General features: G+C 49.2%; 2 protein-coding genes across 5 annotated transcripts; both read left to right on the top strand.

Moving 5' to 3' along the window:
- LOC143357420 (inositol polyphosphate-4-phosphatase type I A) lies at positions 1–11908 on the top strand. 4 transcript variants are annotated; one of them, XM_076793900.1, is made up of 18 exons: positions 1–430; positions 1477–1711; positions 4059–4151; positions 5217–5372; positions 6145–6345; positions 6457–6611; positions 6685–6857; positions 6959–7100; positions 7236–7351; positions 7450–7536; positions 7693–7853; positions 7955–8138; positions 8208–9487; positions 9553–9818; positions 9907–10124; positions 10366–10694; positions 10787–11054; positions 11128–11908. In XM_076793900.1, exons 2-18 carry the CDS (start codon positions 1594–1596, stop codon positions 11258–11260), a joined length of 4080 nt encoding a protein of 1359 aa, XP_076650015.1. In that variant the 5' UTR covers positions 1–430; positions 1477–1593; the 3' UTR covers positions 11261–11908. The 4 variants fall into 4 exon arrangements, with proteins under 4 accessions (XP_076650015.1, XP_076650016.1, XP_076650017.1 ...); XM_076793901.1 differs by lacking the exon at positions 4059–4151 and having other exon boundaries at positions 2–430; XM_076793902.1 differs by lacking the exons at positions 1–430; positions 1477–1711 and adding an exon at positions 3258–3385.
- A 719-nt stretch (positions 11909–12627) lies between these two features.
- LOC143357421 (protein scabrous) lies at positions 12628–16264 on the top strand. Its single transcript, XM_076793904.1, has 3 exons — positions 12628–12899; positions 13027–13372; positions 14870–16264. Exons 1-3 carry the CDS (start codon positions 12643–12645, stop codon positions 16262–16264), a joined length of 1998 nt encoding a protein of 665 aa, XP_076650019.1. The 5' UTR covers positions 12628–12642.
- The last annotated feature ends 319 nt before the right edge of the window (positions 16265–16583 follow it).

The following is a 16583-nucleotide window of genomic DNA, read 5'->3' as shown; positions in this document are numbered from 1 at the left end:
GCGGACGATTGTACGTCGGTGTCGGTGTGACAGTAATGTCCGCGATTGCCTATTCCACCGTTCCAGCGATCGGCACTTTTTAGCGCGCGCGATGTAACGAGCGACCGCACAGGTTTCGCCTACGTTCGATGGAGCGGTATTCCCTGGGGAAAACGGCAGTCGCGTATTCATAGTTTCGCGCACGCACATTCGTCCAGGAGCATGTGTTTTCCTTCGAACGAAACGTATACGTGCACGCGAGATCTCGTAATGGTTGCAACGCAACAGCAGCGCGATAACGTTGTTCTCGACTAGGGGGTCCCTCGGTTCGCGCCCTGACGATCGACGTTAGTTCCAAAGAACCGCGGGAAAGAACGAAAGGGAGAACAAGAAACGAAACGGAGTGAACATGATTTCCAAAAGGACATTCGACGATTCTTTATCCACGGAGGTTGGTTTTCGCGAACGATCGAACGAGCTCGTCCCCGATCAGCCAATTTGTTCGCTTCTGTCGCTTCTTCCAGTAGTCGAAAGTTCGAAAACGTTCGCTGTTGTGAAAAACGTGTCGAAACGAGAAAATTGAGAGAAAGAGTATAGGGAAGCAGGGGCGGAAGGGGGCAGTGTGAAAGGGGCGGAGGTTGCGGGCGACGGTGAAGGCGCGGGAGAGGTGGAAGGCGGGTACAGAACGAAAGTGAGAGACTGTGCGTTGCAGCGATGAGAACATATCGATAGCCACCACTATCGATAGTTTCCGATAATTGAACCAACAACCGTCGACAGTGGTAGTATATAGAATCGTTTTTCTCAATTTAAATTCACTTTAGATTCGCTCGCGATTCAAGATTCTGGAATACTTAAACCGCTTGTTTTCGTTTAGTTATTCATTATTTTCCGGAAATCGAAAACGTCAGGATCCGCGGTTCGATCTTACGATTGGTACAAAAATCAGAGGACATCGAGCAACGATTTAAAACCGCAGTCGGTAACTGTCGATAATTTTCGATGATCTTCGATCATTTTCGTTGGTACCGTAGATACTTCTTCGGTGCTAATGCGTTGCCATGTCCGTATCTAAATGCTCGCATTGTGGGGCGCAAGACGCGCGCAGAGCGATAGGTTAGGAATGTCGTTGACTCGTCGCGTCGTCGTGACGCAATGAAACGCGACGACACGGAACAGAACCAAATTGCTAATCGAAACGTGCTTCGTTCGAGGTGTTTACGCTGGAGCATTGTCACGCTTATTGAATGACCGGCAATACAAGCGCCGAGACCCAAACATTATCTTTTCGTCGCTATTATCGTCGTTCGCATTATTGATTCGTAACCTTAACGGAGAACAGACACATGTATTGTTGATACTGCCCCACCGTGAACACGTATCAAAGAAAGATAATTTTAAGCAATTTTGCAGCCTCTGTCGCAATTACAACGTAAACGTACACGCAAAATGCGCTTAGACGCTATCAGCGATGGCTAACGATCTGCTTGTTGACAGATGCGGATAAAGGATTGCACGTAACGTGGATTATTGCGGTAAAGAGTGGGTGGAACGGGATAGGGAAAGGGAACGGTAATCGGAACCGGAACCGAGGACCGTGTTTCGAGCTCCGAGATGCGATTCAACAAGCAAGAACTGCTCACTCTGGCTACACAACCGTCGCAGAAATTCGAGAAGGAGGGTATATTGTACGTGCGCGAACGACAAGAGGGCTTCTTTCGCAGAACAGAGAGTGAGTGATCCAATTGTTGGCAAATGCGAATGATAATAGCGCGAGACCCGATACATAGCGGAACCCCTCTTCTAACCAACCGATTCTACATACGTGTATTACATACATACGCACATGTATTTTGCCGCTCAGGCCGCAAACAGACGCATGTTTTCTTTCTCCCTCATTTTACTTACATTGTACATGTCTGATCCTTCGAAATAAATTCACGTGATACGGAAATTCTTCGTCTTTTGTTTAATGTAGAGCCCATCATCTGTTTCCAAAGTTTCAATGCACGAGGCTCCGTACTTAACGCGTACACAGCCCTTCAAAAGTCTGTGGACACTCGCGAGCCGTATCAATCATTTTAGCTGTTGGCTACAATAATATTCGGACGATCCTAAAAGTCGCATATCTTTGTCAATGTTGGACTATACTACTGGATTTTCTTTTTGAGATGTTAGAACAATCGGTTCGCTATATATCGTGAGAGAAACGTTTGATTAAAATTACGATTGGTTGAAATTGCAGAGACTAACAGTTGTATTTTGCAGCTTTTTTATGCGCGCTTATATTAAAAATTTGAAAAGTACGTTTTGTACATCTGTATCAATTATTGTCAGGGAATTTCGCCCTTATGTGATCATTTTGAAACATCTGTAGCTCATTACAACGTTAATCGATTTTGATGAAATTCTCGGAATATGTATAATTCATACAGATCTACAAATCGTACTTTCTAAATTTTCAATAAGTCCACGTAAAAAAGATCGACGTAAGTTCTACGTAAAATTTCGACCAATTGCAATTTTTTTCACTTCATGTGGCAAACCAATTGTGCCAACTTCTTAAGAAAATCCAAGTGGTATGGTCCAATGTTAACAAAGTTATACCATTTTTAAAAGCGGCCGAATATTATTGGGGTCACTGTACTTGTGCACGTTCCATTACCATTGTACGGAATCCAAAGTCGTTCGGCATGCATGACTTACGAATTCGATAGAAGAGACAATGGTCTAACACGAAATACAATATTGCACGACCGAACTTGTATGTAGTACGTTGACCTTGAGCTGATCTTGAATCCCGAAAATAAATTCTCGGCGAGACTCGACAAATATTTCGTAATTGTTTTCATCGAAATGTTACCTTTTAGCCGGAAAAAGTGTCCACACACACTTTCGAGCGGCAGTGTACATGTGTATATTCGCGTGACTCGGACCTTGAGATTCGTTTTCCCGGCGCGCCGCGTTGCATCGTTGCATCGTTGCACTGTTGTGTCCACGAGATCGTTGTACTCTATTCCTGGATCGGATCGGATCGAGAACGATTGTCGAAACCTCACCGACGGCGGCATAAATTCATACACGCGGGACTTGAAACAGCTTGGAAAATAATTTTTATTCCAATTAGCAATTGTTACAAAGAACTGAAATTTCCTTATGTAGGTCATAGTTTTTTGATTAAATAAACTCAATAAAATTTCATTTGTTCGCGACGGTTATTCAGGACCGCACTCGGTGTTATAGTTTTCAAGTCCTGCCCACGCGAAACGCGAACCTAATTGCCCGTGTACGAAGAATTTGTCGACCTCGTGGGATCCTATAATTACAGGGTATCGTACTTCGCAACATCCCGAACCGACCATTGTAATTTTTATTTTCCAACGTTCGAAATAGACGTCTTTGCGAGGTAAGCATCGTAAACGTTGCTCGTCACTTATCGTTATGTACACTTTCAATTATTTTCTCATTTGCGTCATCACTAACGTTACGACCACCGTTATCTTATCGCCCATCTTCGTCGTTATCTTCTATATTTTCTTTTTTTTTTTCGCTGAACTCGTCTCGTAGAATTCGAGTCGTCCAAGTGGAAATTGAAACGTAACAAAAAGTAGCATTTCGAGCAGAACGATGATTTTTTTAAAGGAGACTTTATATCTTTATTACCATTACTCTCGAGTAATTTCCAAGGTCGAACCCAACGACCCGTAATATTATATTATTTACATATTTTGGTACTCGACGGAAGGTCGTGACATTCAGGTCGTTGACCTTCGGCCTGACAGTAATGAAAATATACGATCTCGTTTGGAAAGACATCGGTGACCTTGAAATTTCGGAGAACAATAATAATAATTCGACCATTGCTGTTTTTAAATGGAAATTTCGATTTTGTCGGATGCAACGAATTTTAGCTTAGGTGAAAGGTCACGACAGGCAAAAAGACCGGATAGTAAGTATTTGTCGTAGAGACGACGAAAAGTCGATGCGGCTAGCGCACGCCTCGGACATCGCTGTCGAGTGTGTCGACTGCAAGCTTTCGGACAAATTGAAAGATACCTGTAGCTACGTATAATTTGCAGGTACAGGTAAAAAATCAGACAACAAATTTCAAAAGGGAAAAACGCATAAGACACTGCGAGACTTCAGTTGCGTTACCGCCAGTACGAGTAAAGGTATAATCGAGTTTTTTGTTTCTTTTCTCCCCCAAAACAAAACGTTCTCCTTTGCTAACATAACTCGATTCGTTTCACTCGCGATTAACACGCTTGACGCTGTAAACCGAGTTTGAGAAAAAGAAAAAAGCTGTACATACATTGAGCTCCTCGAGCACCGACGCGCGGCACGCGGCGCATCGGGAATTCGCTTGGTGCTTTTCACTCATGTCGGTGTTCCATTTTTATCCTTGGATGGGTCCCCCTTTAACTTTCTTTGCCAAAATTCCTTTCCCTTCCTTTTCCCACATTTTCTTTTTCTCCCCTTGGTACACACGGTTTTACCGAACGACCGGTTCAGCGAGTAGACACCGAAGATCGTGGAAGGTATTTATTGGTTGCACGGTCAGTTCCGTTTCCAAAAATACGTCGCATGCCCTCCTACTCACCTGCGATTGTCTGCTTTCATTGGATGTCGTGTTTCATTCTGCGCGTTTCACTGCACGCCGCGAAACTGTTCTTATCACAATCTATTAGATTACTCGAACTAGAGCTCTAATTACTTTGGAGTACCCGGATCTTAAATCCGAGGACATATTTCGAAAGAAGATACCGGAAGTCGTAATAGCTGTCCATTGCTAACGTTCCAGTCTCGCAACATAGAAATACTCTGGAACGTGAACAGCTATTATGCGTATCGAATCAACAGAATCTGATACGGGAAATCGGAAATTCATTGATCCGTACGATGTCTAAGATTTCGGGGGAAAAAAGAACACGGCAGGCTTTATTTTGTACACAGGTGCGCACGGAAAGCAAATCCAACATGCATGCAAACACATACGCGTCTTGTTTCTTTTTCGTCCTTTTCCACCTTTCTCCCTGGTTTTCAACGCCGCGTTTCTCTTTGTTCATTCGATCGCTGTAAGGTAAAAGGGCCGGGTTCTTTTTTCTTTTTGCTTTACGTATTTACATTTCGATCGCGCGAAGGCTTCTGATCGGCCGAGACTTGTTACGTTCGACGACGCTTCCTCACCGTTCACAACGAAAACGTTACTCCCTCTCTGTTTCTCCTCTGTTGAATAGTCAGCTTCGAGAGGTGGTGCAGATTGCGGGGGAACCTATTGTTTTATTTCAAGTCGCGGGAGCAATGGTCGGAGCCTTTGGGAGTGATAATACTCGAACAATGCTTCGTTCGAGTGGAACAACCGAGCAACCAGGTTCCGTACGGATTCAGCATAGGTGAGTCTCGCCTGCTATTGTTTTTCCTATTGTTTTTCATTTTCCGTTTCGACACGGCGAATCTAAGTCGGGATGAGTCGGGAAGAGCTCGGGTCGGGTCGGGTTCCCGAAAATTTCGAGATTCCCGAAAATTTCAAGATTCCCCGAAGAAATCTGGTTTCACGAAAATTTCAAGATTCCCGAATCAATCGGGTTTGCCGAAAATTTCAAGATTCCCGAAAGAATCGGGTTCCTGAAAATTTCGAGATTCCCGAAAATTTCAATATTCCCGAAAATTTCGAGATTCCCCGAAGATATCGGGTTTCCCGAAAATTTCAAGATTCCCGAAAGAATCGGGTTTCCCAAAATTTCGAGATTCCCCGAAGAAATCTGGTTTCCCAAAATTTCGAGATTCCCCGAAGAAATCTGGTTTCCCGAAAATTTCGAGATTTCCGAAAATTTCAAGATTCCCGATAGAATCGGGTTCTCGAAAATTTCGAGATTCCCCGAAGAAATCGGGTTTCCCGAAAATTTCAAGATTCCCGAAAGAATCGGGTTTCCCGAAAATTTCGATAATATAACATATGACACTCCTGAAAATAATTCACGATTCTTTAGGGAATCTCGATTATTTCGAGAATCCCGATAAACACGAGAGTCCCGACTTTTTCGGGAGTCCCGACTCTTTCAAGAATCTCGAAATTTACTGGTACCTGTCCCGAACGCGAAAAAATTTCTTGTTCCCTACCCGACGACTCGCACAGCCTTAGAGCTAAAAGAGTTATTGTTTCAGTTTTCGAGGGAGGCTTGTTTCAAGCGCTGGGCGCGAACTCTGCCGAAGAACGCGACAGCTGGTTGCAGGCTCTCCAGCTGGCCAGCTACGAGTGTATGCGAAGCCAGTTGTTGGCGTTACGGCAACGAATAGAAGCGTTTAGCGGGCACAAACACGACACGGACATCCAGATGTTGCGACTGCAACGCGGGGTCTCGACAGGTTTGTTTTCTTTGTTGTGTTGGCGTTGATGCTGCTTGTTAACGATAGTTTCTTCAAGGACCGTCGCACTTTTCGAATTCGAACATTTCAAACGCTGTTTCTCGCGATCAGACCCGGCCGAGATCCCGATGTGCGAGATATCGTTGACCTGCGACAATCTTCTCTGCGACGGGCATGGCCGGCCGCCGAATCCCGTGCTGGAGATAGACGTTCAGCCGAAAGGTTCGAAAACGTGGATCAAGTACGCGCGAACGGAAGTTATGGAAGTAAGTTTCTCTCTTTCTCTGTCCCTCTTCTTACAAAGAAATGAAAATTCACGAGGAAACGAATGTTTCACAGCGAAGCAGCAATCCCGGTTTCTTGACGACCGTCAGCTTCCGAGCGAGCGACGGTTTGAACGCGGACACGAAAGCGAGGATAACGGCGTACGACGTTAGGGAGAGGGTGAGTCAAACGGCCACGCCGATAGGGAGCGTGATCGTGACGCTGAACGCGATTCAAGATACTCCCAGGTAATTTGAACGGCTCTCGTTTCGCGAACGCGTTTTCCCTTCCTTTCGTTGCGATGTCCGTCGAGCTGTCGCGTCTCTGACTAGCGATCGCATCGTTTCAGGTTGAGGATACCGTTGAAGTCCGCGAAAACCACCACCGTTGGCTTCTTGACCATCAATGCCTGGAATTTGGAGGCGGAGGACAAAGGCAACAGCACGGAGAGCACTCCGTCCAAGGAATCCGCCTGCGGACCGAATCAACAGGTACTCTCTCTTCATCTCTCACTTCATCGCCGCTCGCTTTACGCTTCTGCTTCTTTGCTTCTAGCTTTCTGCTTTTTGGTTTTTTTTTTCATTTGCCCATTGATTCCCGTTTGTTCCGCTCTCGCGATTCTACAGGTACTCGCGCACAGACGATCGCAATCCTTGCCTCCTCGTCTGGGAACGAAAATCAAATTGCCGCATCAGGGCCAGCTGAAGCTTCTCTTCGCAAACCCGTACGTGCAAACGTACAGGTGAGTCGCATCGAGATTCGGTACAGATTCGGAGCGTCGTCACGGCGAGACTTTCGCTTCAATAACAATGCTTCGATAACAATGTTCAAACCTTTCAGGTTTCACTCCGGTTTGGGCGGCGACATCTGTGTTCACGAGATCATGGCCGAGAGTAAACTTTGCTTTCAGTTCCCGCAACATTTACTGTGAGTAACGCTCTTTCTGTCGGTCTGTTTTGTTCGAGTCACTTTCTGGGCACTTGAACTCTTATAAATGAGATGCAGAGGATACATGTATCCATTATCCACGTATCCACATTCTTATTGCGAGTCAAAAATGATCGTTCGAACCCGTTTTCGCAGCGCCATTTGGATTCAAGAGGAGAAGGAACTGCTGCAAGAGGTCGCTGGAATGGGAGAGTTGCGGGAACCCTGGCACACCAAGCAAATCGAGTTGCTCGACCGTCACCTGCACCTGTTGCACCTGTATTCGCAAGCGAAAGAGAACTTGTCAGCCTTCAAAGGTGATGACGCGAGTCCAGTCTCGCGAGGCGATGCCTGAAACTCTTTTCGTTGCGCGGTGTTCGTCACTGGTTTCTTTTTTCCTCTCTTTTTGCCACCGCAGGTAGCTACTTCAAACGATCGCTGCGCAGAGACGACAGGACTCTCGAGTTCGCGCCTCTGAATCTGCATCTCCAAAGGATGTGGGTTCACAACGACACCTTGAACAAATGCGGATTCTACGATCTGATCACGGTCGGAGCGTTCACCGCGCATTCGCACAAAAGCAAAAACGGAGGTCTTATAAGGTAAGTAGATACAAAGGAAAAATTAATCGCGGTATCGTGGCCGAAATTGGAAATTGATTTTCACTTCAGACTGGTGCAAGCTCTAAAGGAATCGCCGACACGCGGCACCCAATTGTATCAGGGCACCTCGAAGATCACTATGGCGCACGACGCTATTCAGGCGATCAAGCAGCTTCGTCGCGACGTGGTCGACGCGATGCGAGCTCTGATGAAGCTGGCCAAGGAGAAGCAGACCAGCGGAATGTTGCCAATCTGTGAGGACATGATCACGAAAACTAGGATTCTGCTCAGTCTTTGGGACCCCGGTCTGGTCGAGGAGGCATTAACGTTCCTCGAGGAGTACAAAGTTGCCAAAGTTCACGAAGAAGCTAACGAGGACGCGCACAACTTCCAATTGAAATCCCACCAATCCTTGTCCCCGTTCAAACGCATCACGCAACAGCTGAACTTCGATTTGAAGAGTCCAGATTTCGACGATTTCGTCACGCCCGACACCCCGGAGTGCGTCACCGATCTCTGGACAGAGGAGAATCAGAGGAACAATTATCCCTCTTTGTTTCTCTCGAAGAGCAATCGTGTCGCGTCGAAGCGTATCGGCGCGATCGACGCCGAAGACGCGGCGATCAAAGAGAAATTCGTCGTTTTTCCGAGAGCCGAGGAAGGTATGCGCAGAGACACCGAAAAGACAATCCTACACTCGCCGATATTCGAGAACCGTGACGATAAAGACAACGACAACGAGGAGGACATCCGCAACGACAACGACAACGATAACGGTAAAGACAAAGATAAAGACAACGACGGCAGCAGCAGCGTCGCCAACGATCCCGAGAAGCACGACGAAAACGATCGTGAGAACGCGACATCGAACGCGAACAGAAACGCGATCACCGACGCGATCGAAGCCAGCGAGGACAAAGAGGAAACGAGAGGCGACATCGATCCGTGCAAACGATTTCTAGATACTCAGAAGATGTGCAATTCACCCTCCGCGAACTATTACAAACCGACGGACGAGCCGGAGCCTTGGGACCTGACGCAGCTGAACATAGAGGCGAGCGTGATGTGTCTGGTGTCGAAGGTGAAATTCCTCTGCGGTCGATGCAGCAGCCCTGCCGTTCGATTACGGAACAAAACTGTCGTCAGGAGAGCGCAAAGTTTGAAGGGGTGTCATCCGGCGAACAATCGGAATCCGAGCATAGAAGTTGTGACGATTCAGCCGAAGAACGACATGAAGAACGACGAGTCGAGCAAGCTGCTCGAGTGCGTGGAGAATCACGCGGTTGCTCGTCAACATTCCAGTCCTGGATTCGACAAAACCACACCGGCTTTATCGAAAGCGAAAGAAGGTAAGGTCTTCCTCCTTGTCTCGGCGCTCGTTGAATCTAATTTTCTCCACGTTTCGACTCGACAGTGTGCCAAGCGGTCGATTCGATGACCAGAGTGATCAAAAGCAACTCGGGACAGAGGAACAAGTTTATCGAGGGTCTGGACTTCGCCTCGATCGTCGACTGGACCAGCGAGCTCAGACCAAGCATGAAGAAGTTGCGACAAGCCATGGACGGACTGTTGAAGACCGCTAGATTAACGCACTCGGTGTTTCGGGTGCAAGAGGACGCGAAGATGGCTCAGCGTGCCTGCAACGTTCGATACAGGCGCGACGTCTGCTTCAGTCAAGCTGTAGGTTTGATTCGTAGGTTGCATTCGTAGAATAGAGGGTACACCGAACCGAAAATGCATCGTGTAACGATCATGCGTACGGTTTCAGTTGACCAGCTTGGTGTCGGGCATTATGGCGAAGCTTTGGTGTCAGAGACCCGATCCGATGTTTCTCTTGATCTTGACTACTCTCGGCCCATTGGTCTCGTTCGAAGGTCTTCTCAGTTATTACGGGGACGAGATAGACATGTGGGGAGACATGGCGGTCGCTGTCGAAGACATGCACACGGTCACTTTCACGTTGACCAGATGCGGTATCCAATCGAGGTACATTACCGCCGGTGTACACCTATAGGTGCACCTGCCTCTGTTTTTACACTCCAGATGGGATTAACCCTTCGGGGACTTACCCGAGTTTAGTTTCTCGAGTTTTAACGTGGTCATGGAAAATGTCAAAGAATTTAAATCACAGTATGTCCATCGTAAAGAAAGAAACCGAAGGGTCAACCAATAGAAACGTGTTATTTTAGACATCGGTTTCGAGTATGTGTTTCTCCTTTGGTTTTAGACCCCCCGAAGAAAACGGAAACGTTCCGCTGGTTCAGCTACCTTTGCCGAGGGTGGTTGGATCTCGCTCCGCATTGACGGTGATGCTTCCAGTCCCAGACGGGATTTATTCGCTGCTACCGTTGGTCCCTTCCACCAGACAAACGATCTCGTTCAACGTCACTTCGGTCTTCTTCAACGTCGGAATCAACGAGATGGCCTCCCTCGCGGAAAGCCTCGGGACCACCAAACCACAGGAGAAGAGCAACGTGGACAACTACGAAAGGTTGAACGAATACTACTTGCGATTCAAAAAGCTCAACCTGCCCACAGAGGCGGCATCGACTCGACGTAAGATTTTTCTTCCCGTTCCACGTTGAAAATCTGTCCTTGGTCCTCGGATCGGCGTTCTTAATCCCGCTGGGTTTATTTGTTCCCTTCAGTCGGTACGAGATCGCCGCTCGGCCAAACGCTGGCGGAGCTGATGACAAATCTGAAGACGAGCGTCCACGCGAAAGTCAATAAAAACGTAGAGATTCTGCAACTGTCTTCCCAGATTTGCCGGAGAATGCGCGGACTCCGATTCACCAGCTGCAAGAGCGCGAAGGATCGCACCGGCATGTCGGTCACTCTCGAGCAAGTCAACATATTGACCAGCGAGTACCATTTGGCCGAACACGAGTTCACCAGGGCTCTCGACTGCATTCGCAGGTTCGTTGCTTTGTCGAGAACTTTACGGTCCCGTTGCGAGAACACTTTGCGAACGTTGCGTTCTTGTTTTCAGCGAAGGCTGTCGCCGTGAGAACACGTGGAAGAACATTGGGATCCGAAAGTACGCGTTCAACAGTCTGCAGATTTTGACGCTGCCCAAGCTGTATCGTCCACCGACGGGCACCTACGGGTCTGCGCAGACATAAGTCTCTTCCGCGCGAGTCGGTTTCGCGACCGAGAAAAGTCTTACCGTTACTAGATATACTCTAGATTCGATTCGTGCAATTCGTTGAACCGATTAAAGAGAGTGCCATTTAATTAGCACAATACCTACCGCGGGATTAGAAGAAATCATCACCTATCTACGTAGAAGACGTTGGATTCGTCGGGAAATTTTATTTTTATTATTTCTGTACAGAAAGTTTTACTCGATAAGGTAAGGAATCGTTGCGTCGACCGTCTACTTCGCGAAGGAAGTATCGCGACGTAGCCGACGGCGGTTAACGTGTCGCGTTCATCGTTTTTTCGTTTCTCGTTACTTTTTAGGAGCAAGGTCAATGACAGTGGACGAAGCGACTTAGGGAAAACAATCGATTGACCTTGCGCTAACAGTAATCTTTAAGGTTTCTCTCTGCCGAAAGCGGCGACGGTCGATCGACAAACTGTATCGGGTACTTCCAATTTCATACGTCGTTATCGAAACATCGACAATTTATTGTACGTCACCGTACAACGTCGTGCAATGTTCCAAAAAACAAAACAAAAACAAAAACGGTACGAGTACTTCCCTAGAATTCTAGAATTTTAGATCTTGTCAGGGAACAAGCTGTTTTCAATAAATTATTGACCTTACGCACCGAGCTTTTCGAATCTGTTCTCTCCCGCACGCCTCGAATTTCCACAACTTTCCAAATGTCTATAATATAATTTCCCGCAAAAGTTGAAACGCGACAAAAGCGCAACACCGATCGTGGCACAAGCGTAACGAATTGTGGTAACCATGTGGGAGTCGGCAGGTGAGGAGGCGAAGGCTCAACGGCCTAACGAATATACTAATAATTAAGAGAGGGAGGGGGTTCTCGATTGCGAGCCGGCCGAGTGGCGTCCCGACTCGCAACAGTCTCGACAGGTAAAGAATGGTGGGGTGAATGGTAGCAACGGTATTGGTATCGGTGTATCGGTGTCAGGGGCGCAGCTTGTGGGCACGGGACAATGCTTGTCGAAGAGCGCACACCTGCTGGCCAGGTTGTTGGGCCGGGCCAACGCGACTCGGTCCGGCCCATTTACCCCCGACCATTTACGGAAACCACGGGGACGATATAAAAGTGGTGGGCCAGCATGTGCTCGCGCCAGTCGAGCTTTCGGCGTCGAAACAATTCGGCGGTGGAGATCCCGGTGCATTTATCGGTGCGGGTGCGCGGCGACGTCTACCCGATTCGGTTCGGTGCGTTTCGAACGAAAAGAGACCGAGCATCTACAGGAGAAATAAAAATTCATATTCGAATTCGAAGCTAACGCTGCAACGCACGAGTCTGGCTAGGCGGGGGCGGGTCTGGCTAGGCTGTGCTTTTATCGCTTATGCGAAAACATGACCGGGAGAACGCGGTTGTTCCGTGCTACGTCCCCTCTCCTCTCGTTCGTCGTGGTGGTGACTGCGATCGCGGTCGGGGAGATCCGCGGCGACGATGAAAACGTGTCGGACGCGATCAGATCGTTGCAAGAACAAGTGAACGCGCTGCTGGACCACAGGCAGCAGGATTACAATGCCCTCGAGGAGAGCTTGAAGCGCACCATGGAGAAGAACACGGAGTTGTTCGTCCTGAAGAACGAGGTCAAACAACTCAGGTAACGAACAGAGAGAGTCTGGTCTCGTTTTCCCCGTCGTTCGTTCGCGAGTGTGCGCGCACGGGTGGAGACACGCGCTGTTCGGTCGGATGTTAAGTTTAACGGGCGATCATTTTCTTCCCCTTAGAAAGGAGGTGGACGCGCTTCGCGGCGGTAACGCCAGCGGAAACGAGGCGAAAAACGAGAGATTGCGAGTGAAATGGTTGGGGAGCGCGGTGACCGAACTTCAGGGGGAGGTCGCCGACGTCCTCAGGGCTAGGAACATCAGCGAGGAGCTGGCCGAGAGGTCCAGGATGAAAGGCGAGCTGGCGTTGCTGAAGGGGGACATTGCCGCGGTCGGCAGAGGAGTTCGAAATCTTGGCGGAAGAATCGCCAAGCACGAGGCTATGCTCGGAACGATTCGCGTCGATATCTCGGCGATCGGAGAACGTTTCAGCCTGCTATCTCGCACCTGCGCCGACATTGCCAGTCAGGTAACATCTTTTCTCTGGCAGTACTCTCCCCCACTCTCTCGCGCTCTCTTGCTCGGTCTCTCGCTTTCTTCTTTGCCTCGCCTCACCTCTCCTCTCGACCCTCTCCATCGACTCGTCGCGTCGTCCCTTTTGAATCCTGTCCAAGGTGTACGCTACTTTCCCTCTACTCGTGGTTTCTTTTTTCTCCGGCATTCTCCTTATCCTTCTGTTCACCTGCTCGGGCCCGTTCGAACGCGCATCTGCCTCGACTCTTCGAGTCTTCTTTTTGTCTTTCTTCCTCCGTTTCAGCTGCGCCGTTAACCGTCACAAGAAGAATCCTATCGTCTCGTTTGTTGATTCCTCGAGAGGCTGGCGAACCTATTTACTTACAATAGTGCCACGATTTTAATTGTGCCTGCAACAGTTAGAAGTTTCTTGTCGTCTAGGATTCCGCCTAGAATTACCAATTTCGCTAATTTGATTTCGGTGAAACGGGAACGTGTGTAAGGCTTGCTTATTTCGTTTTGGAATCTTTGTTGATCGACGCTGTAGGACTTGGGGGCTGAACGCGAAGGCCATAAGGTTTTCCAAGCCGGTGGTAGGAATAGGTAATAGGTATCCTTGTTCGCTAGAAAAACAGAAACAGCTGCCAGTCGGCCGGGGCCGGAAGGTTTTCGCTTCACGCATCCCTACCTTTGCCGGTCCGCAGCTGCCCACTCTGGATAACCGTCCCCTTTGGGTTTCGCTCGACTGCCAGCATTAATTTGTGCGGACGGTACATTCGTCCGACGCTATCCCCTTTCACGTTTGCGTTCGCATTCTCATTTTCGTTGCTGTTGCCGCGCGTCGATCCACGCTACCAGCCACGCACTTTTCGCGATCGAACGCCCCTCGGATCCGATTTCGATCACCGATGCTCCTAACACGGTGTTCTCTCGATATATTTACAGTTTATACGTATACCGACCGATAAACTATATTTCCCACAGTCCTACAGTCTATATTTCCGCAACCTTTTCCGGCTTACTACTCCATCCTTTTCTAACTTAACCCTTTGCACTCGGATATCCCCTCTAAGGATCGAATGAAGCATTGCTATTGCGTACCGTCGAAATATTTCAAATATTGATTCGTGGCGATATTATCTTTCAAGGTCATCTGATAGTCATTGTACAGCAGGTCGTTGAATTCGTTTCGACGTCGCCTACAATATTATGAAGTTGAAAATACCCAGTTCCGTTAAAAGATATCACAGCGACCTTGATTTTTTTTAAATTTAAAATATTGCAATTTCTTGTCGGTTAAATACTGATTAACTTTGGTAAGATACATTTTTCTGTCCGACCGTCCGAAGGGGCTGAAAAATCGCGGGGACTAATTCGCGCCGCACCCTGTATTTCTATCGTTCGAATTTTCACGACTGTACAAGTAATTGTTATTTTATTTCAACGTTCATGCAATACTTTCGAGGCTGAATCATTGTACTCCGGCTTGATCGCGTTGCTCTTTGGATTGCAGCTGAGCGCGGTCCAGGTCGAGGTGAAATCGCTGGGCTGCGAGTCGGCGGCGGCGGCGGCGGCGGTCGCCAGCAGAGGAAGACACGTCGCGGGGTCGTCGGTCTCGACGGCCGCGACCGAGGACGCGATAGCGGTCGCGGTGCACCGTCGGCTATCGCGACGGCACGGTTATTCTCGGCGGAGCGAGGATCGGTTGAGAAGCTTGGAGCGGAAAGTGGCGGTTCTGGCGCAGAGGCGGATCGCGCAGCTGGACACGAAGAGGGTCGCGTACGCGAAGGAGGAGTGGCTGACGTCGAACCTGAGCAAGCGGATGAAAAGCGTGGAGAAGAGTCAGCTGGAGTTGTCCCGTCGGATCTTGAGCGCGAACGAGAACGCGATCTCGACGAGACGTATCGGCGAGTCGGTGGGCTTGCGACTGGTCAGCTCGCTGCGGGTTCTCGAGGAGAGCGTCGAGACGAACAACTCCGCGATCAAAGGGGAGCTGGCCAGGCTGGGCGTGAATGCTGCCCAGAAAGCGGCGGAGCTGTCGCTGACTCGAGTGGAGCTGAGCAACCTGCAGCGCGCCGTTCAGGCGCTGAGCGTCAGCGCGTCGAAGCTCCAGGAGAAGAGCGACCGTCAGCAGGAAGCGATCGATCGGTTGAACGGCAGTTGCCTCGCCGAAACGGAGACGGAGATCGAGAACGAGTTCGAGTCGTTGCCGACGAAACTGGAGCTCGAGCTCGAGGAACTGGAGGATCGATATCACCTGATCGTTGAGAAGTTACCGAACAATTGCGAAGAGGGTCGGTCGGTGGATCGATCGTCAGGCATCAGGGACGGATTGAGGCTCGTGGAAGCGGGTCGAGGTCGCAAGCCCGTCATGGTATACTGTCGCAACGGCTGGGTGGTGGTCGCGCGTCGCATCGACGGCACTCTAGATTTCGATCGCAGCTGGAACGACTACTCCGTCGGGTTCGGCTCGCCGGTCAGCGAGTACTGGATCGGCAACCAGATTCTGCACGAGTTCACTCGGGACAATTGCACGCGACTTCGCATCGATATGCTGGACATTTACGGCGAACGGTGGCGCGCCGAGTACGAGTCGTTCGCGATCACGTCCGGAGAGACCGGGTACAGGTTGCTGGTCGACGGCTACGTCGGGAACGCGACCGACGCGCTGTCCTATCAGAACGGGATGCCGTTCAGCGCCAAGGATCGCGACATGGACGACAGCGCGGCCCACTGCGCCGCCAATTATCACGGAGGATGGTGGTTCAACCGGTGCCAACACGCGAACCTCAACGGCAAATACTCGCTCGGCCTGACCTGGTATCGCTCAGACATCGACCAGTGGATGTCGATCGCTGCCTCGGAGATGTCCGTGCGCAGAAATCCCGATTGTCCGCGATCGCGATAGCGCCCGACGCGTTCTCCCCTCCGGAGAACCGTCTCTGTCGGGTGGAGTCGTAAACCTAGGTGTCCATTCGAGAGTTTCGCTCTCGAATCGACCCCTAGCTGAAGTCTTCAGTCTCTTTTGTAGTTTCCTTTGCAATTTCCGAGAAAGTTGATCGGGGCTGCGACTACTTACGGCTCGACTCGACATTTCTCCCAATACCAAAGACTGTTGATTGCGTTGCCTCGTGTCGCGTTGCGTCTCGTCGTCGAGCCAGACTGTGCGACGAAATAAAGAGAGAAAATTGTTTTTACTTGCGTCTTCAAGTACATTTCCCCGACCG

The sequence above is a fragment of the Halictus rubicundus genome, chromosome 9 (genome assembly GCF_050948215.1).
Source record: "Halictus rubicundus isolate RS-2024b chromosome 9, iyHalRubi1_principal, whole genome shotgun sequence".
NCBI lineage: Eukaryota > Metazoa > Arthropoda > Insecta > Hymenoptera > Halictidae > Halictus > Halictus rubicundus.
Note: the sequence above shows the minus strand (reverse complement) of the source record. Positions and strands in the feature narration are given on the sequence as shown.